The sequence below is a fragment of the Microtus oregoni genome, unplaced genomic scaffold (genome assembly GCF_018167655.1).
Source record: "Microtus oregoni isolate MIOR12 unplaced genomic scaffold, Mior012 000019F_ref0000042, whole genome shotgun sequence".
In the NCBI taxonomy this organism is placed as follows: Eukaryota; Metazoa; Chordata; class Mammalia; order Rodentia; family Cricetidae; genus Microtus; species Microtus oregoni.
Genome location: NW_024543078.1, coordinates 34,538,735 through 34,561,325, shown reverse-complemented (window position 1 = coordinate 34,561,325; position 22,591 = coordinate 34,538,735). Strand labels below are relative to the sequence as shown.

The following is a 22,591-nucleotide window of genomic DNA, read 5'->3' as shown; positions in this document are numbered from 1 at the left end:
CAGGAATGAGCATCTAGATCCATAAGGTCTCAACCATAAGGCTAAGGGTCACAGATAGACCTTCTGCCCAGTGGACACAGGCCAACCTGACTGGATTATATTGTGACCAATTAGGTCTGGCGATCTCTGCTAAAGTGAGGGCTGTAAGCTTTCCAGTTGCTGCCTAAGGACCTCTGTGTTCATGGACCGGCAAAGATGCCCTCCCCCTCACCCACTCGGGGCCAGGAGAGAAGTAAACCCCATCCCCGCTCCTTGAACTGCTATGAGGCACAATCCATACTCAAATATAAAAAACTCAACACTTTCTCGTTGTGAAAACCAGACCATCTAACCAGGGCTGCTGTGCAGAGCCTATAGCCAGTCAACCTACTCTGCCCATCATAGAACATGCTCATGACATGGCCTGGTATGGCCTAGAGGAAGAGGTAAAGACGCCAGCACTGCCTCCAAAGGCTTCTTGACCTTAGTCACAGGGAACATGTCCATGAAAACAGACTATAGTGGCCAATGCAGTAACAGTATATCAAAGATCACTGCTACTCTGAAGGGAAGCATGGGACAATTCACACAATCCATGAAGTAAGGCTCCTTCAGAGACAATAGGGAACACACATTAACTTTTCTAGAGTCCTGGGGGCTGGCTTCCTGTAGACAGCCTTCACCAAGTCTCTAAGCCAATCTTGGTGCGCACACACACACACACACACACACATGTCTAGGAGCTATGTGGCTAGCCATTTGACAGTGAAAAGAACCTGAGGCAAAAGCCTTTTCTTCCTTAAGTAGTTATTCTTATGCAGAAGAACAATGTGTTTACCCAAACAATCATTCTTTGGCATCTGCACCAGTCAGACAGACCCAGCCTTTGGCTCTTCCAGAAGCTGCTGACCTCACACTCTCATTACAGCCCCAGCACTTCCTTCACCCACCCACCTATTCGCTCTGCACTGGCTGTTGTAGTCAGACCCTAAGTGGGTCCTGCAGCCTGGCCTCCCTCCTTCCACCAAAGGGGCTCTCAGGCTCCGGAGGAGCCATTAGCACTAAACAATTCTAGGCTATGAGATGTGGCTGAGCAGCAGTGTGTACCTGTTCTAGGTGAGGAACAGATGGCATGAGCAGTTGGGCTTCCCTAGGCAGGACACCACAGAACTGCAGCAGGGCCTAAGCCAGGCCTAACATCTTCATGTCTTATTCCCCACCAGCATGACCCACCCGCCTGCTGAAGGTACAGGAGAGCCATGGTGCTCATACCAGCTCGTGGCTCTGGGGCTTGCCCTGCAGCTTCTGGTGGTAGTCAAAAGTGAGTCTGTCCAGGACTGCCTGTTCCTCCTCATCCACAGTGGCCATGGAGCGCTCCTTGTTGATCTTGTCGATGTCAATGGGCTCTTCTCCCTCCAGGATCGCACTCCACCAGTACTCGCCAACCTTGCTCAGATTCACCTGGGACAAGGAGGGGGAAAAACTGTATCAAGTATGGCAGGAAACAGCCCAAGTCACTAGAGAAAGAATATTAACAATGTGGACAGGGTCAACTAAGGGACAGGCATACTGTGCTGGGGACAGAGCAAAGTACGCGAGAGGCAGATATCCCAGGCTGAGCTTTAGACCTGCACAAAGGCAAGGTGGCTGCTGGGTCAGGTATGAGGTCACAACAGGAATCTCTGAGCCAGAGATCCCGCTAAGGGCACTAAGAGTCCTGCATCCTATAGATCTGAGTCCTCAGAGTCAGCATACTGTCTACCACATGTGCCCACACTTACTAGGCATCACTATTTTCTAAAGTTCTCTAATCCAGCAGGACCTGGCCCTGAGCTTTCCCATGCTGCTGCATCCCCTCCAAGGAGAACCCTATTTGGTAAGACTTTGTTTCTGCCCAATTCAATCAAGTTCCTCCCTTGGCAATGACCGTTCTTTCTCCCAAGAGCAAACTCAATGGGGAGATGGGGCCTCTGAGATGAAGGATGTAACCTGATAAATGACATAATCTTTCAGATGACTATGGCTAGGGACCCAAGTGTCTGTTCTCCTTCATCCTTGGTACCTTCAGGAGTCCTCCAGCCCGAGTTTTTGACTTCTAATGGTTCAGAGAGGAGCCAAAGAAGAGCTGAACTCAAGCTGCAGGAATGTCTAGACGTACTGTGATCAAGCAAAACAGCACCCATCCAATATCATGCAGCAGCCCTTAGTAAATTTGGAATCTGTAAAACTTATCACATGACCACAGAAACTCAGAAGCCAAGTGGAATTTCAGCAAGAGTGGAACAGAGAACATCAGAGGCATCTTGCAAAACTGGTATTCAAGGACAGAGCTGCTTCTGTCACAGGATGTAGGACAATAAGATGCAGGGCACACCATTCCTCGAGGCTACCGGTCAAAGAGACACACACAAGAAACTGGAGGCATTGGCAGTATCCCTCATGGTCACTGGCTGGACTCATCAGGAAACTGTTCAGAGTGGAGCAAGGTGTAATGTTTGCTCACTCTATATGATGACTCTGACGAGATAAAACAGATCAGTGCTCACAGAGGGGGCTAAGGGTAGTTGGAATTTTTTTGAGTCACCAACCAGCTCCCAAATAAAGACATGGAGACTTATTACTAATTATGAAAGCTCAGTCTTAGCTTAAGCTTGTCCCACCAGCTCTTTTAACTTCATTTAACCTGTTTCTATTCATCTACATTTTGCCTTAGGGCCTTTTACCTTTCTTTCCTTCTGTATGTCCTGCTTTCCTGCTTCCTCTCTGTCTGTCTGGCCGGCCCCTGGGGTCTCTTCCCATGACCCTCCAAGCCTAAAATCCTCCTCCTACTTACTCTCCCTGCCGAGAAGACACACCTATACCTCCCTCACTAGTGGCCATTCAGCTTTTTATTACATCAATCAAGTGCCTTAGGCAGGCAAGGCAAATCAGCAACACATCTTTACATAGTTAAATATTCTGCAACAGTTAAGGGCTGCTAAAACTGACCTGCAGAACCCTGGGGTCAGTCCACAATACTGTTAACTAACAGAATAGGCTGACAGTACAGGAACATTCATAGGAAGTTTCCAGAAATGAGAAAAACAACACAAAAACTTGTGTAAGCATGACACAACATCAGTACCTCAAAACTTCTACTCCTGATACCCAAAGCACAAGGGAATAAAAATAGGGACGAGGGACTAGAGAGATGGCTCACTGGTTAAGAGCACTGGCTGCTCTTGGGATTGATTCCTAGCACCCACATGGTGGTTTCCAAATGTAAACACCAATTCCATGGCCTCTAACACCCTCTTCTGGCCCCTGTGAGCACTGTGTACATGTGGTACACAGAGACACATGGAGGCAAAATACCCATATACATGAAGGAAAAGACTCCTTTTTTTAAACAGGGGAGAGCAACTACCTATGGTGGCAGCTCCACCAGTAAATGACTTCTGCTGTTTGGTTCCCAACTTAAAACAAAGCTATTCTAGATATTCTGGTCCCTGGTCCAATACTATGTGCAGTTTATGAGGTGGGAACCCCAAAACAGCCCCCCAAAACTCTAATACTGAGAATTCTGCCCTGTCTTTACCAAGCTTGAGGGATGAAGAACCTTCAAGTAGGAAGCTTTCTCTATTCCAGAAGAGATTCTGAGGTGTTACTATAAACTGGCCAGGTAGTGGTGGCGCACACCTTTAATCCCAGCACTCGGGAGGCAGAGGCAGGTGGATCCTCTGTGAGTTCGAGGCCATCCTGATCTACAAAAGCTAGTTCCAGGACAGGCACCAAAGCTATAAAGAAACCTTGTCTCAAAGAAACAAACAAACAAAAACCAACTGTAAATTGCTAGAAAGATAGCCTTTTTTTTTTTCCAGTTTTTCGAGACAGGGTTTCTCTGTAGCTTTGGAGCCTGTCCTGGAACTAGCTCTTGTAGACCAGGTTGGCCTTGAACTCACAGAGATTCGCCTGCCTCTGCCTCCCAAGTGCTGGGATTAAAGGCATGCGCCACCACCGCCCGGCCAGCCTTTTGTTTTTATGAGTGACGCACATGAGACCTATAATAATATGCCACCCCAGGCTCTGTTACATACATGTTGTCGTGCCTACTTAAGATGAAGAAAAGTCTCATAAGTCAGGGCTGTGTGAGGTGGAGCCTCCTTCGGCTACCAGCCCACCAGTATCGCTGCACGGGGATGACCAAGCATATCTATAGTTCAGTTATTGCTAGTAGATCTTTGTACATCGCACAGACCAGTCTCAACTCCACCATCAGGTCCACACAGATGCTCAACATCACAGCTCCACAGACATAAACAGAATAGAGGACAAGTCACTGGTCTGTCCTCTAGGAGAGAACGGATTATAGCTATCTGCCAGGAGTAAGGAGTAAGGGAAAGGTTCACTTCTAAGTCTAAAGTGGGGGGATAGAATGGGGCTTATCCCATGCCAGATCCACATGTGCACTTAGCAAATCTAACAAAATTCATGATGAATCCTATCCCTTTTATCATTAGAAATATTTAATTTCACAGAATGTTTAACTATAGGAACATGCTCAGGTTATTCCAAAAATTCTCAAAGGTTTTTGCAACAATAAGGATCAAACTACAGGCACTGTGCATACCAGACACACACAGCAATCTACTACTGTGCTACATTTCAGGCTCTGTGTGCACGTGTGTACGCTGCATGCACACAGTGGAGAACAAATGATGCTGGGTATTTTCCACTATTGTTGTCCACTCTATGAAGTTAGGCTAGCTGGCCAGTGAGCTCCTGAGATCTGCCCCACTTCCCATCACAAACACAAGCAGCCATGCCAGGTTGTGGCTGTTGTTTTCTATTATTAAAAAAACAAATATCCACAACATGAACACTGGAGATTCAAATTCAGGTCTTCATGCTTGTATAACAAGTGTACTATGTCATCTCACAAGCCCTTTAGTTCCCCCACTCCCCCTTTTTCTGAGACAGGGTCTTGTATGTAGTACAGGCTGGCCTTGAATTCATGATCTTATGATTCTCTTGTCTCTGAGAACTAGGACTAAAAGTATGTACCACCCACAAAAACCAGCTAGAAAATTTTAAAACATCTTCAATTAAAACAAAAACATTCCTCAGTCAGGTGTGCATGTCAAATGTCTAAGTGGATGCTACTAGAAGCTTAGGGCTATTATACCAGAGAGCATAGCTTCAGCCACAATGGTAACAGGTACCATCCAATGCCAGTCACCTTGTTTCTTCTTTTTTAAAGAAAAATTATTGTGCAATTCATTTAACTTATTTTTCAAAAGTGAACAGTTCAATGGAATTTGGTACAACCATAGTGGTATGCAACCAACCACATCTGCATGCTGGAACATTTCCATCACTCCAAAAAGAAGCCTTGTACCCAGTGACACACTCTTCATTTTACCCTAATAATTTCTCTTTCTCCACCCATACAACTATTAATGCTTTTGTCTCTTTAGATTTCACACAAATGGTGTTGTTTTGTATCTGGCTTATATCACTTAGTATGAAGTTTTAGAGGCTCATCTGTGTTGTAGCATGTATCAGAACTTCATTCCTCTCCATGCCGAACATTCCCCTGAATGAGCCTTCCACCGTCTATTGATCCATTCTCTGTAGATGGACACTTCCCCACCTTTTGACGATACTGAATAATGCTCTACTTGTATGGGTTCCTAATTTCGATTGCCTTGGTATTTACCTAGGAATGGAGTTACTGGGGCACTTGGAACATCTACTTCATGTTTCAAGAAATCCCCAAATTGTTTCCCACTAGAACTGTACCACTTCCACATCCTGGCACTGCAGAAGGAAGGGGTTCGGGTCTCTACTCCCTCATGGACATTTGGGATGCATTTTCAAGGGTGTGGAAGCTTGCCTGTTATTCCTTTACCTGACTACATGTAAGCATACAAGCTCCAGTGACTTCTTTCCTGCTAAGGTTTAGGCTGCTCTTGGTGCTGGAGCAACAGACAGCACTGAAGAAGTTCCTGGAAAACCCAAAATGTTGTTTCCAAAACTTTTTTGAATCCTCTGAGATTATCTTCTTCCACTCTGTTTCTAAAGACTAAGGAAGGCTGCACTTTAGTGTGACCATCATCCTCATCCTTCACTGGCCTGGCCTCCTTTTCCAGAGCTTCCTCGGAGCATCTCATGCCCTGCTCTGGCTCCTTACCCTCACACCCAGAGTCTACCCTCTCTAACTAGCATATGTCCCAGAAGTCTTAGCAGACAAGTTCCTTGGAACATCACTGACTTCCTTGAGTGCTACTTCTAGGGAACTCAGGTAAGACACTCTGGGAACCTAGTCTTTCAGGCAAACAACGTGGCTTGAATACACACAAGTCTCTGGAGGTAGGGTAGGGTGTTCTCAACACTAAAGACAGAACCAGAGTTGGGTGAGAACAGAGGAGAAACACTCTTGGAACAGACTTCATGGGTTCCTAGCTAGAGACCACACCCTCACAAAACTAGTTCCATGGTTTGCTTAAATTAACTGTTTTGGTTTAACATTTTGTTACTTTTTAACAAGTCAGGCTTGTGGAGGTGTAGTTTGCACACAGTAAAACTCACCCTGTTGCAGTTTCATCTCCTCCAGCCTCCACTACAACCCACCCACACCCAGGCCCCTCCTTCCACATCAGTCTGCATTGCTCATCTTGCAGTCCAGCTTGTCCACGTCCAGGATGTCTTCCCCACAGAAACCCACGGCTTGTGGGCGTGTACACATTTCCTTTCTGGAGCCTGTGGGCTATGAGCATGGCCAGGCTAGTCCATGATGCAGGTGATCACTATCCAAGGCCATGGAGGTGGTCCTAGGGTTTGGCAGATAGGCAGGAAGCCGCTGTAAGGATTTTTGTGGTTCCATTTCCTGGGAGCGCAGTGAAGGTCAGCAGGGCTGCAATGTGAGCACATTGGCTATGCTCACCACCTCACTCTCATGGCTGCAGTGAGGAGTTCAGGACACCACAGCTCCTCCAAGTTGAGCACTGTGAGCTTCTTAGCAGCCACTCTCGTAGGTATAAAAGGCATCTCGCTGTAATTTTTACTTTATTTCTCTGATGACGCTGAGTTTCATTGTGTACTTGCTAGCCCACTCATTTCTTATTTGCAAATAACTTCAAATTTACACACTGTCCAAAGTATAGGCAGCCACATGGGCATTTAGCAGCTATGTGCCTGCACTGTCCCATACTGTATATATGTTTGCATACAACATAACAAATAGTGGTTTCTCTGAACCACTTTATCCCGAGTTACCTTTAAGACTAGGCAGGTCTTTTGAAGTAACAGACTGGCTGGCCTAGCTTCCCGCAGCACAGGACTCTGGTGGGCTCTGCTCTGCTCTGCTCAGGACCATGCCCACAGTGTTCCTCTCCTGTCTAGTGTCTCCTGAGGTGTGTCTCTGGCCTACCAGCAGGTATCTCTTGCCCCAGGCCTCTTCACATTGTCACCAGTGTCATCCTCTCCCACAGGCCAGGAAACCTGACCTTTAACTCAGCCTCTCCTTGCTGACAGGGCATGGGCACTACTGAAGTGAGCCTTCTCTACAAGGGAACTGCTTGCCACCTTCCTCCTTTCTCAGTGGCTTAGAAAGTCACTCTGAACCATCCTTCTTTGGGTCAAAATGAGATGGTGCTCTAAAAGGTCACTGTGGCCTCACCATTTCCTGGATACACTCTCATTTTCCAGATCCTCTTTCATCTAACTGGTCCCACAATAATTTCCCAGAGGGACCCCAGACCGTCACTGACCGAACAGTGCTCCCAAAATGTCCTCACAGAAACTTCACCCTCAGTGTGAATAAACTTACCTCAGCATCCCCCGATCTGTGCCGATGACTCACCAGCATTTATATCCCTTTCCTTCCTTAGTAACGGAACCTCATTTCTATTCAGGGAAGCACTGTGCCCAGTGAGAATGGCTTTACTCCTCGCAGCTGCCCGTGTGATTGAGTTTGGGCCAACGGGAATGTTGTGGGACGTTCCTTCCAGGAAGGCACCTTGGAACAAGGGCAGATAATGGGGTGAGATGACAGCATGGCGGGTGCACCTGCTCAGCTCGACACCCACTGTGGGGAAGAAAGGTGGGGCAGCCTCTGACTCCTGTGGGTGTGCTGCGAGCCACCACCACACAAACAGTCTCCTGATTTTCAGTGTCATCAACTGCCTTGTGAGCTTAAGAAATTCAAGCAGAACTGAGACACTGCACAGGTCAGAGGACATGGGGGCAGAATACAGCTATACTCTGTCAAGTGGGGACAACAAGTGATAGAAGCTACACACTGCTTTCTTCCTACCACCCAGGAGGAGGGACTGAGGGCCCATCCACTGCTCAGCACAGTCCTGATTTCATTTGGAACAAAAACTCTTAGCCTTCTATGTGAGTTCAAGCCTCAGCTCCTCCCTGCTGGCATCCAGGACAGAATGATGTTAAGAATCATGATAAAACTGGAAACAGAACTCAGCCTGGAGATGGCGTCACACTAAAGGTGGGCTCACATTCCAGTTCACATACATCCCAGGCTGGGGTGCTAAAAATAACTTAATCTGTAGCTTCCATTCTGGATTTATGAAGAAGTATGGTGATGATATGTAAGGACAGCCTCACAGACCAGGAAAAAAGGCTTGTGAGGCGGTAAGGGACAATGGACCACTTCATCCTTGAAAGAACAATGAGAGCTGTCCAGACAACTGGCAAGGAAAATGAAGGAGTCCCTGGCTGAGAAGGCAGGGATGACACATCACCGGCGCCACCCTGGAAATGCTGCACTGTTCAGGGAGAGCCGCAGCAGTGATCATCCTGGGATTCCACTTTCTGAGAAATAATAACTACAGGAAATCATCTCAATACAGGCAGGGAGGTGCAGCTTGTATAAAAATACTCACAGTGCTAAAAAAAAATCATAAATAAACACAGTGCAGTAAGTTTTAAAGCCTGAACTCCAACATCTATTTATTCAGAAAATAGTCTAGAGCTACCTAATCAGTGTTAAATAGTCTGTGTGCACGATGTCAGCACATGAAGATGTGTGAGGGGAATAGCATTCACCTCTCAGGCAGCTCCTACCACCCATCCAATACAGCCATGGCTGAGAGCCCTGAAGCAGAGCATGCCGCCTGCCTACAGCTACCCACACAATGCAGAGGGCAGCCAGCTTGCCAGTTCTCCACAGGGAGGAAGAAATGAGGACAATGCACGAGATCAGTGCCTGGCTTCTGGAACCAAATGAAGAATCAGGAAAAGTAGCTGGTGCCGTTGCCACGGCTGATTTTACATCTCCGTAACCAGGCAAGGAGCTTGCCTGAGTCAAGAAGTCTCATTTAACATTCTCAAGTGTGGGAGGGAGGGAGGCAAGAACTGTCACACGGTTTTAGCTGCCACCCCTGCCTGCCCTGACTGTCTGGTGTGGGATCCACTGCAAAAGGGAGGAGAAACAGGACACATGGAAGGCGCTGAGAAGCAAGTGGCATGTCTGCATTCCCCTGCTGTGAGGTGAGAAGGTCAGAAGCTCTTATTGTAGAGTCTGGGGTACCAATAACAGCTCCAATGTCACTCCTCTTCACAGAGGCTGCAAGGGTCCTAATGTGAGAATGCCCAAGGGCTGCTATGACAAAAATGAGACTGGGTCGGAGGACTGAGTACTTAAAATGTCACCCATTCATTTCTTGTAGTTCTGGAGCCCAGATGTCCAAAATCAAGGAGTAGGCATGGTGTTGGCTTCTTTCAGCTCCTGGTGGCTGCTGGAATCCCTTGATTTATGCCCATATCATTCTAGTCTTTGCCTGGTCTTCATGAGAACTTCTTTGTCCGTCTCTTCTTCCGCCTCTTTGAAAGGTGTCTTTCAAATTCAGGGGTCACCCAGGAAATCCAGAATGACCTCATTCTTAATTACACCTGCAAAGTCCTTTCCTCCAAAAGAGGCCATATCCACAGGTCATCTTCCCAAGCCCAACAAGAAGCGATAAGTAGGCATGTGGAGATCAGGAGCCAGGTGCTCATTCCAAGATCATACAAAACTCAAGCATGGCTACAATGACAACTCACAGGCAGGCCCCCCGATAGTTAGGCAACCTTTTCTTAATCCATATGTTGGGTTCACACAGCAGATGCAATGTGTTGAGGGGAACAAAAATAGGCCCTTCATGAAGAAAAATAATATGCTCAATAATTTACAGGATTGTCTCATGTATATAATCAGAAGAGAAAAAAAAACTAGCCCCAATAGGTCATCAATAAATAAAGTAAAAACACAGCAAACCTTTAGTGTCTGGAACTGGACACATTCCATAACATACAGCACTTATACGCTAAGGCTTCATGGTAAAAGGAGGTAGAAGACCAGTCCTGCACCTCTCATCAGGAAGGGACCCCAAGTACAGACAACAACCCAGGCTGATGAGAGGGCCAAAGAAGTGATTATAATGCCCATGGCTCCTCTTTTTCAAATCCCTTACTGTCCACAAGTGATGCTCCCCTAAAAATAAAATCCATCCAATAATAGTACCAGCAACTCTGAGGGACAGGGACTAACGGGTGTGGTATCTCAAGGGCTTTTCTTTGGCTCTACTAGAGATGGCACAGCACCCACAGAAGTCATGTTTATGGCGGCATCTAAATGCAGCTAGTTGGTTCTTTTCATAAACTCTGCAGACAATAGGTATCTGGCAAAAATCAAACCAAAACCCAAACAGCAACTGGTACACAAGAAAGCCCAGACCATAGCAGAACATGGATGAAGAGTCCTCAGGAAACGTGTGCATGGATAGCAGGAATGAGGATCTTCCATCTGACTGTCCTCTCCAGGATGGCTGTCTAGCTGGAGAGCCACGCTAATGAGAGTACAGGTACAGAACACAATGTCTCCCGCCTGGGGGAGGTATCACCCACATCAATCTGACATGAGAGCTTCTCAGAACCACTAGGTTCAGCTCCCTTCCCTCTTCACCTTAGTTTTTCTCCTTGCCTGGAAAGGTCACTTTTCCTAGCCCCTCAAGAGAGAAAATTCCAGCCAGGCATGGCTTTGAGGCTCAATCCCACACTTGGGCAAAAACAACCCCATCTCAGAGCCTCAAGATCCTGACTTCTAAGACTATATGAAGAATCAGCGTATCATGTATCTCATAAAGCACCTGAGCCAACACATGTTATATATATGTTAGCAATTAATGAAGGCGTTAGCGTTTGGGTTATCACCACATCCTATTCCATTTTTAGAATTTTATATGATTTTTTAAAAATTGTTTCTGTGTGTGTGTGTGTGTGTGTGTGTGTGTGTGTGTACATATATGTGTGTGTCATGGCACACATACAGAGAGAGGTCAGGGAATAACTTGTGGAAATCAGTTTTCTCCCTTCACCATATGAATGCTAAAGATTGAAATCAGGTCATCAGGCTTGGTGGCAAGCATCCTTACTTACTGAGCAATCTTACTGGCCCAGTGTTTTGTTTGTTTCCTCTTGAGATATTTTCTTGCTATGCAATCCAGACGGGCTCAAAACTAATGGAAACCCTTCTGCCTCAGCCTCTCAAGTGCAAGGAGCATAGGTATTAAGTCACAATGTATGACTCCATCCTATTTCACCAGTATGGACAGGCCCTCCAAAAGTAATATGGCTCTGGACTATTTATATAAAGCTCTTAGAGGTAATTTAATAGCAATCGTATTTTATAGACATAAAGTAAAAGGAATAAATTCCAAGTACACAGCTTCTGATCCCAGTGGATTCTGAATACAGATGGAGCCTGTGAGCCCAAAGACCATTTCTATGGGAAATCCTGCTGGTTTCTGAGCAACACACAGCACTTGGAAAGGGATCCCAGTATGGAGCTGGGCAGAGTTGGGAACCTAACTCATTCCATACTCTGCCAAGGCAGAAGTCAGGGCTGTCACAGAACTCACAGTCCTTGAAGGCAGCAGCCCAAAAATCAGATAACTCTAGCATGGTTCTCACTGCAGCCACGGGCAGTGCCTGCCAAGAGCAAGGCAGTACTGCCATGTTACTCATGCTCCAGAACCGCCTGACCAGGAGACTTCAAGAGCACCTGGAAGCTCAAGTAGCGTGACAAGGAAAGGAGCTGGGGTGCTCAGACCTAGGAGTCCAATACAGCACTATTAGCATGCAGCCTGTATAGGTCAGGAAAAGGGAGAAAGGACTGAGCTGCCACACCCAAGAAGGTTACATTAGGGTTCTCCAAAGAAACAGAACAAACAAGTAAGAGGACACACATGGACATATAATACATATTAAATTGGCTCACATGATCACAGGTACAAAGCCAGGGAAGTCAGACCCTCAGAATGAGAGAGATGTATAGTGTACAACCTCAGTTAGCTACTGAAGGCTCAAGGGTCACTCATACAAAATCCTAGAGATAAAAGGACAAAAAACCTAGAGTCTGATATCCAAGGCTTTGCCTTTATATATAGTAAAGTGGGTTCTCAGGAAATGTTTCTCTTCCTCCACATCATGTTCAGTCTGAGTCTAGCCTACTGGATTGTTCTGCATTGCCCAAACTCAGAGTAGGCCTTTCCCTCTTGGATCACTGACACACATGAAAGTTGTCTCTGAAACATCTTTGCACACGCACCCATGCCTTACCAGTTCATTCAACCCAATCACACTGGCACCCAAAGTCAACCTTCAGAGGCAACGGGCACACTGTAGGCAGAAGAGTATTTTGGTTTTCTCTGGCTGTGGAATGCTGCCCTGCCAAGGGATGTGCATCAGTGAGGTACAGAACAACAATCAGACAAATGTAGCCTATACACGGCTGGTGGAGCCCTGGGCCAAGTCCCTATGGCTATCACCAGTACTAACCATTGACAAAGATGGGCCTGGGTGCTGGAAGATTCAGAACACAGGACAGACCAGATCCAGTCCCACCTCTGAAAACTCCACAAGCTATCTCATGGGCCTTAGGATACCGCAAGAGGAACTGAGGTAGGTCAGGGACCTGGCAACCCTAACGCACATGCCTGGGGGGGGGGGGGGGGGGGGGGTGTGTCCACATGAACAACAGTAATTCTATTTCAGATGTGATAGCAAGACGAAGCAGAAAATATGCCCAATCCCCACAGGTGCTGGCTGAGTCCAGTTAACTTGGTCCCTAGCCCATGCCTCCCCCTGAAACATGAGTGTAGCTAAGAGACCCACTGTGGGCTCAAGAGCTTTCTTCTTTACCCACCAGTAACAACAGACATTTTTATTTTACACATTACATATATGAAGAACACCTGAAGGATTTTTTTCATCCAAAGACTTACTGTTTTTCATCTTTATCTCTTTTACCTAACTTGTTCCCTCTGTAGGAAGAAAAGAGGAAACAAGTTAGTCCAAGATGCCCTGTGCAGCAGTTTCCCTCTTGGGTGCCAGCACAAGGGTCAGAGGTATTGCAGGAGAGAAGGCTGAGCTGTGCACATGTGGCCAAGCATACAGCCCAAACTGTAGGGGTCTGTTGACTAGTAACAACTGGGCTCTTCATTCGATTCACACCTCACTGTCATACCCTTGAACTTTACCTTGTGCCTTGCCAGATACTTGGTGAGATCTCCTTGGTAAACTTATTAAATCCAGACTGGCATCTAGAAAAAAAATGCCACCTCCATTTTCACTTTAATGTACTTGCTTTTGTCTTTCTCTGTAGTAAAGTGGGTTCTCAGGAATGACTAGGGCTGAGGGTAGAGGATACAAATGCAAAAGTTCATGGAGACAGGCTCTGAACAGGAGTATGGTGCTAAATAAGCAAAGACTTAATTAAGTCTGTTCCAATTACTGTAATTAAAGGTCTCACTGCTCATTGGAAAGACTTGGCCAAAGGGGGTATCATAGCAGGTTTGAAAGACACCTGAGAGCTCTGCATACAGTGACCACACTTACCAAAACACACTTTCCTGGCTCTAGGCTCCAGAGGGAACTCTCCGTGTTAATCTTGTGGGTGAGCTTCCCTTCCATGAGGACACGCTCTCCATTTTCTTCCAGCATGGCCACTCGGATGGAGCCACTGCTAAGGGCCACAGAGACCTGAGAATACACCAGGAAAAAAAAATCATCTTGCTTATGAAGGTAGCGGCTACTGCATTCCAGCTGCGCACACTGTGACACTTGGGTTTATCAAACATTTCTGTGAAGAAAGCCATTCCAGCCTAGTCCGCATTCCAAGCAACCTGCATTCTATCAGCTCCTTTAGGCAAATGTACAAGGAAAAAAAAATCAACTTTAAACAGAGATATCAAGTATTGTGGTGGAAGCTGCTGACTTTTATCCAAATCCTTTTACCTTCTGCACTTAGAGAGACTGCTTCTTGGGCTGGAAGGCAAGCAGAGAGGTAGGAGTTGGGGGCTTCCTTTCACCTCCCCCATGACTACCTAAAGGCTGCAGAAGCCGCAGCTCAAGATTCCAGAGGGAATCCTGGTGTTGCTCTCATGGTGTGCTTCCTTTCCATGAGAACCCATTCTCCGTTTTCCCCTCAAATGGCCACACAGTCACTGGCAAGAGCCATCTCTCTGACCTCTTCAGGCGCTGGACCACTGTGCCTAGAATAACTGAGTTGCTTGCCCAAAACTTTCTGGCAAAAGACATGTGTGGTCTCTTCTTTCTCTGAGCATCAATAAAGAATGTGATTATAGTTTGGTCTTCATAGAGGACAATAAAACTAGTTTCTTCAGTTTTGTTTCTGTCTGTTTGTTTGAAACAGGGTCTCAGTTTGTAGCCTAAGCTGGCCTGAAACTCACTCCATAAATTGGGCTGGCCTTGAACTCACAGAGGTCCACTTGACTCTGCGGTCTTTCTGCTGGGATTAAAGGTGTGTGCCATTATGCTGGGATTAAAGGTGTGTGCCTTTTAGCTTGGTTCTTTATGAAGCCGAGCCTCAGTACCTTTCTCCCCAGGCACTGGGCAGAAACTGTCTATGTGTCTACTTTGTTATTGTGGGCATGGCTGGTTGGCCAGCAAGCCTCAGGAATCTGCCTGTCTCTGCCTCTCTAACTCTGCGATTGCAAGTGTTTGCCAGCATTCCTGGGGTTTTGCTGTTTTCTGAAGGTTCTGGGGATCAAACTCAGGCTCTCACACTTGTGTGGCAAGCGTTTTACCAACTGAGCTGTCTATCAACGACGACAACAAAACGAGGAACCCACTGGAAATACAACTCAGAGATTAAGTAGCTACTTATCCAAAGGACCCAGATTTGATTCCTAGTATCTATGCACATGGCAGCTTATAACAGTTTGCAACTCCAGTTCCACCCAGGGACTCTAACACAAGCATACAAGCGAGTAAAACACCCATACACATAAAAAATAAATAATAAAAATGAAGTAGGGGGAGAGTTTGAAAGAATTTCTTCTTTTAAATAGAAAGAAGGGATGTGTGTAACCATACATGACAATGATCCCCTCTGACACTTCTCAGTGAAGATGCTGCGTGTGTGCTTGGGGGAGAAGATAATAGAAAGGCTGCTTCTACTCGCCATAGCCACACTGCCAGGTTCAAGTACAGACTTGGGGAAACATCTTCCCATGGGACTTCAGATCTACCTGCACTGACCTCTCCTCTGTTTACTGTTACATCTTTACCTGGATGGCTCTGCCGATTATAGTCTAGGTCCACTATCCACTTTCTACCAGCCAAAGAAATGTAAGCAAACGTGGCATGGCTCAGCTCTTTCCTGATAATCATGACCCATGTTGGCCAAATTAATCTAACCATAAATTTCTATTTGTAAAGAACACCAGACACAGGTCTTGGTCCCTCCCAAGAACATACTCACCCTAACATACTCCCAGCAGTTTTATATGACATGCTGATTTCCAAACTCAGGCATGATTCTCACAAGACCTAACCAGACTAATGAACTAAATCGTCGAAGGTGGGAAGCAGACAAGGTGTACTTCCAGAAGTACCAATAGGAAACACTACTTTGGGAACATCTCACTCATCTTTTGAGGCCTGCCAAAATGACAGTACCAGAGGAAAAAGCACCACTGGTGGAGACAAGGAAGGAAAGAACTGATGAGGCGCGAGCACTTCCGTGAAGACAGGAGTAAAAAGTGACACATGGCACACTTGCCAGAGGCGGGGACACATCTGGCAGCAGCTAGAGCCTCTGGCTAGGAGAAGCCAGGCACACAAGCACAGGCACGTGAGGACAGCTTCAAGTCGTGCTGGATCTGCGGAAGTAGCCCTCCTTCAGAGGCTGGCCTGCACTCTGAGGAGATGGTGTGCTGACCATGCTCTAGGTAAAAAAATACTAGTTCTTCAAACACAGAAACTTTAAACCTTGTCAGTCAAATCTAACTCTCAATTTTCTCAGCTGATAGCTGGTGGGAAAAACATACCTTTGAAATGCAACAAAGTAAATAAAGCCCTACACTCAAGACAGTGTAGGAAACTAGTAAATAATGAGAAAAATACATCTAGTAGGGAAGAGTTCTCTCTTATGAAAAAAGCCAGCAGCATGAAGAAAAAAGCTAAAAAGCAAAACCAAAGATGATAAACTTAAATCAGGAAAAAGCATATTTGAATATTTCTATTTTATAACTTTTCAGAATCTAATGTAGTATGAAAAATTATTGGACCAAAAATAAAGAACTAAAAACACAATTGCAAAAAAAATAAATAAAACTTCAATAGAAAGACTAGAAGGTTCAAATCAAAGAAATCCGATAAAGAGATGTTGTATTTCTTTTGCTCTAGCCTCATGTTGAACAGCAAAATGTTGTTGGCTATTTTTTGTTTTGTTTTGTTTTTACTCTTGACTCTTTTGGGGGGACCTGCCACTCAGCTCCCAAATAAATTACACACACATGGAGTCTTATTCTTATTTATGAATGCCCAGCCTTAGCTTGGCTTGTTTCTAGCCAGCTTTTCTTAACTTAAATTACCCCGTCTACCTTTTGTGTCTGGGTCTTTTCTTTTTCTTACTTCTGTATATCTTACTTTTACTCTGTGGCTAACTGGATGGCTGGCCCCTGGTATCCTCTCCTTCTCTTGCTCCTTGATCCTCAGAGTTCTCCTATTTATTCTCCCCACCTGCCAGTCGAACCTATCCTTGCTCCTGACTCATTATCAGCCGTTTAGCTCTTTATTAGACCAACAGGTGCTTTAGACAGGCAAAGAACCACAGCTTCACAGAGATAAACAGATGCAGCATAAACAAAAGCAACACAGCTTTACATCGTTAAACAAATGTTCCACAGAACAAACAAAAGTAGCACATCTTAAGATAATATTCTACACAAAGAGATCATTTGCTAAGGCAATATGACATTCGAGAAATTCTTATTAAAATTCTTATTAGCTAATTTCCTAGAAGAGTAAAACACTATGCCTTTATGTTGAAAAGAACCCCAAGAGCTGAGCAGAATGAATACAGGACAATTTAAACTCAAGTATTTTGATAACATTGTTCTGAAGAGGACATGATAACGCTTACTCACAGAGAACCCAAGCAGATGACCTACTCCAAATCAGTAACCATGGATAGAAAGAAGAAAGGGGTCCCTGAGATGCTCGGCAGACTAATGGGTCTGCTGTTGAGTCTGATGATCTGAGTTCTATCCCAGAGACCCAAGAGCTGAAAGGAGAGAATCGGTCCCTGAAGTTGTCCTTTGACCTCCACATGCCATGGCATGTATGTGTGCACACAGAGATAAATATACACAAACAAATGAATAGATTAAAAATGTAACAAACAAGCTCTCGCTATCACATATCACTCACAGGACAATCAGTCTAAATGAGAAAACTAAAAGAAGAAATATTCCAACTAGATCCCAAACACAGTAACACTTCAACCACAGTGCGAGGTGCAACTGGAAACAGTCACACACGTGTCACCGGTGAGAAAGGTCATCAAAAAGAAAGTTGATTTCTGGACAACACACAGTACGACTGAATCTCAGTAACTTGAAGGACATGAGGAAAGTACATTGTATTTGACAATATAAAAAGATAATAAGAAACCACTAAAAAGAAAAAAACTAAAATGATAAGAGAAATTCCTAATTCAAAGGGATGTCAGTAAATATGAAGTGAAGGGAATTCTAAAAAGCTTTTGGCAAAATCTGTCAGCATCAACTCTATGAATGTTGGAAACTAGCCAGAGATATCTACACAAGAAAACCAGGAAGCTCTGTGGAATTCTACTCTGTCCTAACCTCATCCCACTCTCTTCTCAGTGCAGCTCCAATTCGCAGTCACCATCAGAGGAAGCAATACAGGAGCTCTTCAAAGCTCCATTCTCAGAGAACCACCATTATCTAACCCATGGGAGGTTCTTTAGAAGACCCTGCCAACAAGGAAGGGTGTGTATATGTGTTCACACCTGGCTGTAAGGTTGTTTTCCGAAAGCCTTTCCCAGGGCAGTGTTTGTTAAAAATAATTATAGGCAATTGTTTTAACCGAGCAAACTAAAGAAAAGGCTAGGGAATAAAATGTCCAGAAGGCTTTGAAAAGCTCTGGCATATTCCAGAACAGCTAAAAGGCAAAACAGATGAGGCTCAATGCATGCTCAGGAAATACTAAGATGAGCTTTGGTTCATGTGTGTACTATGCTGACTTGTAAACAGACAGTGCAAAGTACACTAAGTTCACAAAGTAGTCAGAGTTCACCAGCTCTGCATAACAAAGAATATAGAACTCAAAGAATTAGTTCAAAAAGTCATTCAACAACTATATCGAGTACCAACAGAAATCACAGAGGAAGGAGGAACCTGATTTCCAGTGCAGCCATGTTATGTTACTTTCAATAAGGAACTTTCTTTCTTTTCCAAGACAGGGTTTCTACTGACTGACCTGGAACTGGCTCTGGAGACCATGCTGGCTTCAAACTCACAGAGATCTGCCTGTCCCTGCCTCCCAAGCACTGGGATTAAATAAAAGTGTGTACCACCACCCAGCCAATACTAAGATTTAAAAAGTTTATTTTTTAATTTTTTAAAATATTATTTCACGTGTATGAGTGTTTTGCTTGCATGAGCATCCAAGTATCACATATATTCTAGAACTGGAGTTACAGACAGTAATGAGCCATCGTGTGGGTGCTGTGAATTGAATCCAAGTCCTCCGTGAGAAGTACTCTCAACCACCAAACCATCTTTCCAGCTCCCATAAAATGTATTAAAAAACAAAACAAACAAACCAGGAGTATGGCTCCTACATAGGGGAAAGCAATGAACAAAATCTATCTATGAAAGCACAGACAAGGGCTTGTAAAAAATAAATAAGTAAAGTCTACAAATCAGTCATTTTAAAATACACTCAAAAACTAAAGAAAACCACCTATAAAGCACTAAAGGAAACCATCAGAACAATGTCTCCAAAGAAGATCAATAAAAACATGGAAGTCAGTAATCCTGAAACCAAGTATGAGTTGTGGAGTTTAAAAGTACCTGGAAAAGGAAGCAGACAGCGCTGCGTTTAAAGGGGTGGTGTGCTGTTCTTCTGCGAATGGAGTTCAATTCCTGCCACCCATACCGGGTAGGTCTCAACTGTCTATAACTCTGGCTCTAGAACTGGTGCCCCTGGCCTCTTCAGACACTTGCAATAAATGCACACACCCACATGCAGACACACTAATTAAAGAAAAAATTTAAGTCAGAGCAGTGGTGGTACAAGCCTTTAATCCCAGAGCTCAGGAGGCAGAAACAGGTGATCCTATGAGTTTGAGGTCAGCCTGGTCTACAGAGGACAGCCAGGGGCTATAGAGAAAAACTCTGTCTCAAACATTTTTTTAAGAGTAGATCTCAGCATTTGGAAACAGAATCGGGCAAGCTTAAAGTTGGGTTAGACTGCGGAACAGAAGGAAAATGAAGACGGCTTCAGAGCCTACAAGACACCATCAAACACACCAACATTTTCAAAATGAGACGCACAGATAAAAGGGAAAGAGAAATGCCAGAAACTACTTGAAACAATAATGGTTGAAGATTTTCCAAATCTGACAAAACTATCATCCAGAAGCCAATGAATTCTAAGTAGAAATCTAAGAGAGCCACACCTAGATCCAAGAGAATCATTACACGCTATCTTACCTGCAATTCTACAACCATACTAAAGGGAGTCCTGGCTGGAACAAAAGGACTGAATCCATAGAAAAAGAGCTCAACAGGGAAATATAAAGGCAATGTGGGTACAAGCATTATCCTTTAAATAGGATGGGAGAGAAAGAGTTACAACTGCTGTCTGTTGACGGTGGCACACTCCTTTAATCCCAGCACTTGAGAGGCAGAGGCAGGCAGAACTCGGTTAGTTCTAGATCAGCCTGGTCTACAGAGAGAGTTCCAGGGCAGCCAGGGCTACACAGAGAAACTCTGTCTCAAAAAAACAAAACAAAACAAAAAAGTTACAAATACCTAAAACATAAGTAACAGCTCAAAGTAGCAGAGAAAAGAGCTAGCTACATATGAATATAATTTAGAACACTGTTAAAATTAAGCAAGGTGACACTAGCCCGAAAAGACTGCCATGAAGTCCAATGTGATTACAGGCCTTGTGGCAAGCACTAAGAAAATGTTTCTTAGAAACAGCTACAAACACTGTTAAGTGGGATCCGTCCTAAAGCAGGACACCTAATGCTCACAGATGAGCTTGCTCAGCCTCTGGAACAGTACAAAAAGAAATATATGTCGGGCCAGCCTGTCTTATCTTGGGTAAGCCCCTCATGGTACCCATAAAAAGAAATGCATGCAGCCAGCCTGGCAACATCCCCCAATTCCTTGAGAAAGAGGGGCTGCCCTTGCTGTGTGAGCTTAATAAACATAGTCTTTTCTGTTTAAGGTCAGATTTCTGTTTTTCTGTCTCTGTTTCTTCACACAGCCTCAGAAATCTAACAATACTCTAGAAACCCTTCATTTAATAGAAAGGAAAGTAGTAATGAAAAACTGTAGGAGGAGAAAAACTGAATAAAAATTTCAAAACCTACTATAAAGTCATAGAAATCAAACAATATGGTACTGACATAAAGACCAGACTCAGAAGTCAAGAGCATTAGCTGCTTTTTGAGAGGACCAAAGTTCAGTCCCAGCCCCCCATGTCAGGAGGTATTGTATGGAAGCCCCTCACCTCCTACTTATAAGATGCAACTCTTAGATTTGTCCATTAGCCAGTCACCTAGAACAGAACAATACACTGGTAGCCAGACTTCCTAGGATCCAGCAATTACTCCCTCTCCCAGCTCCAAGTGGTCTCAGAATACGCTAGACCGTGGACGGATGCGAAGGCTGACTAAAGAGGGCTTCCGGGATGCAGCTTCCATGAGGTCTCCATTCATGACGGGGTGTGACTTTATTGTGCCATCCATGATCCTCTAAGTAACCCCTTGCCTGTGTTCTGTAAGAAAGCCCAATAAATTCCTTGGTCTCATCAAGTTGGACTTTGGTAATATCATACTTTGGTCTGAAACTCCAGCTCCAGGAAATCCAGTAAGGCCACCACATACATGTGCATATACATGCACATAGAAACACACTAAATAAGTAATAGTAAAAAGTTTAAATTATGTATCTGTGCATGTACCCATGCTCATGGAAGTCAGAGGTTCCAGATGCCCTGGAGCTGTATTACAGCTGGTTATGAGTTCCCCATCTGGATACTGGGAATTGAACTGGAGTCTTCTGGAATAACACTATGTGTTCTTTACCAATGAGCCATCTCTCCAGCCCCAAATATAAATTCTTTTCAAAAACTTAATTCAAAATGTATCAAAAAGAATTATGAGAAAACTGTAACTGACAAAAAAGCAATACAAAGATGTAATGTACAGTATGAGCATGACACATACCTTTAATCCTAGCATTAAGAAGGTAGAAGCAGGTAGATCTCTGTGAGTTCAAGGCAAGCTTCATCTACAGAGGGAATGCCAGGACAGCAAGGCTAAAGAGAGACCTTGTCTCAAAACAAAAGGTTCTTAATAAAGAAAATAAAACTATACAATGAGGCTGCTAAAAATATATGATTAACCATAATTTTTAAAGAAAAATAAATTTATGCTAGTTTTAAAAATATGTATTTATAACTTAAACACTAAATTTTGATATTTTAGTTGCAATATAATTACATAACTTTGCCCTTCCCATCAACCCATACCTCCAGCTATCTGTTTGTATGTGTGTATATGTATGTGTATGCATATGTGCATGTATGTATACACACACAGCTTGCTCAATCTGTCTAGTGTTACTTACATATACAAATGGATGCCAGTTTTGTTATCATTCCTCAACTTAGATAAGTGACGGTCACAAGGAAAAGGCTTCCTGTGTGAATGTTCTGAATAATAGCACTGTGTTATACTATGTAGATCTCCGCAGGAAACCTCCAAAAAAGAGAAAAGGATACATAGGTTCAGAAATATGGTTAGATAGAAGACTAAAAATTACTAGAGAAACATGGTCTGCTGAGGAAGCTGCTGCCATACTTTAAACAAAGTTAAGGAAATTGGTTAAGGAAAAAGCAAGTCTTCGTTGCACTGAAACTGGGCCTTGAAGAAGATATTTCAGAGGGCTCCATTCATAAAAGTGCAAAGGAAGCACCAAGGCACAGAAGGACAGATTTGCTAGGGTACAGTGTGGCTATGAAATCTGACAGGATACACAATAAAGGCAGGCATAGAGTA

At 44.4% G+C, this 22,591-nt stretch overlaps 1 protein-coding gene across 1 annotated transcript in view; it reads right to left on the bottom strand.

Annotated features, from left to right (window-relative positions):
* Window positions 1-22,591, bottom strand: part of Nudcd3 (NudC domain containing 3) — a 92,774-nt gene that overhangs the window by 5,954 nt on the left and 64,229 nt on the right. Inside the window, exons 4-5 of the mRNA XM_041669234.1 lie at window positions 13,858-14,001; window positions 1,252-1,440 (exon numbers count right to left, since the gene is read on the bottom strand). Coding sequence (XP_041525168.1) covers window positions 1,252-1,440; window positions 13,858-14,001 — 333 coding nt within the window. The remainder of the gene's footprint in view (window positions 1-1,251; window positions 1,441-13,857; window positions 14,002-22,591) is intronic.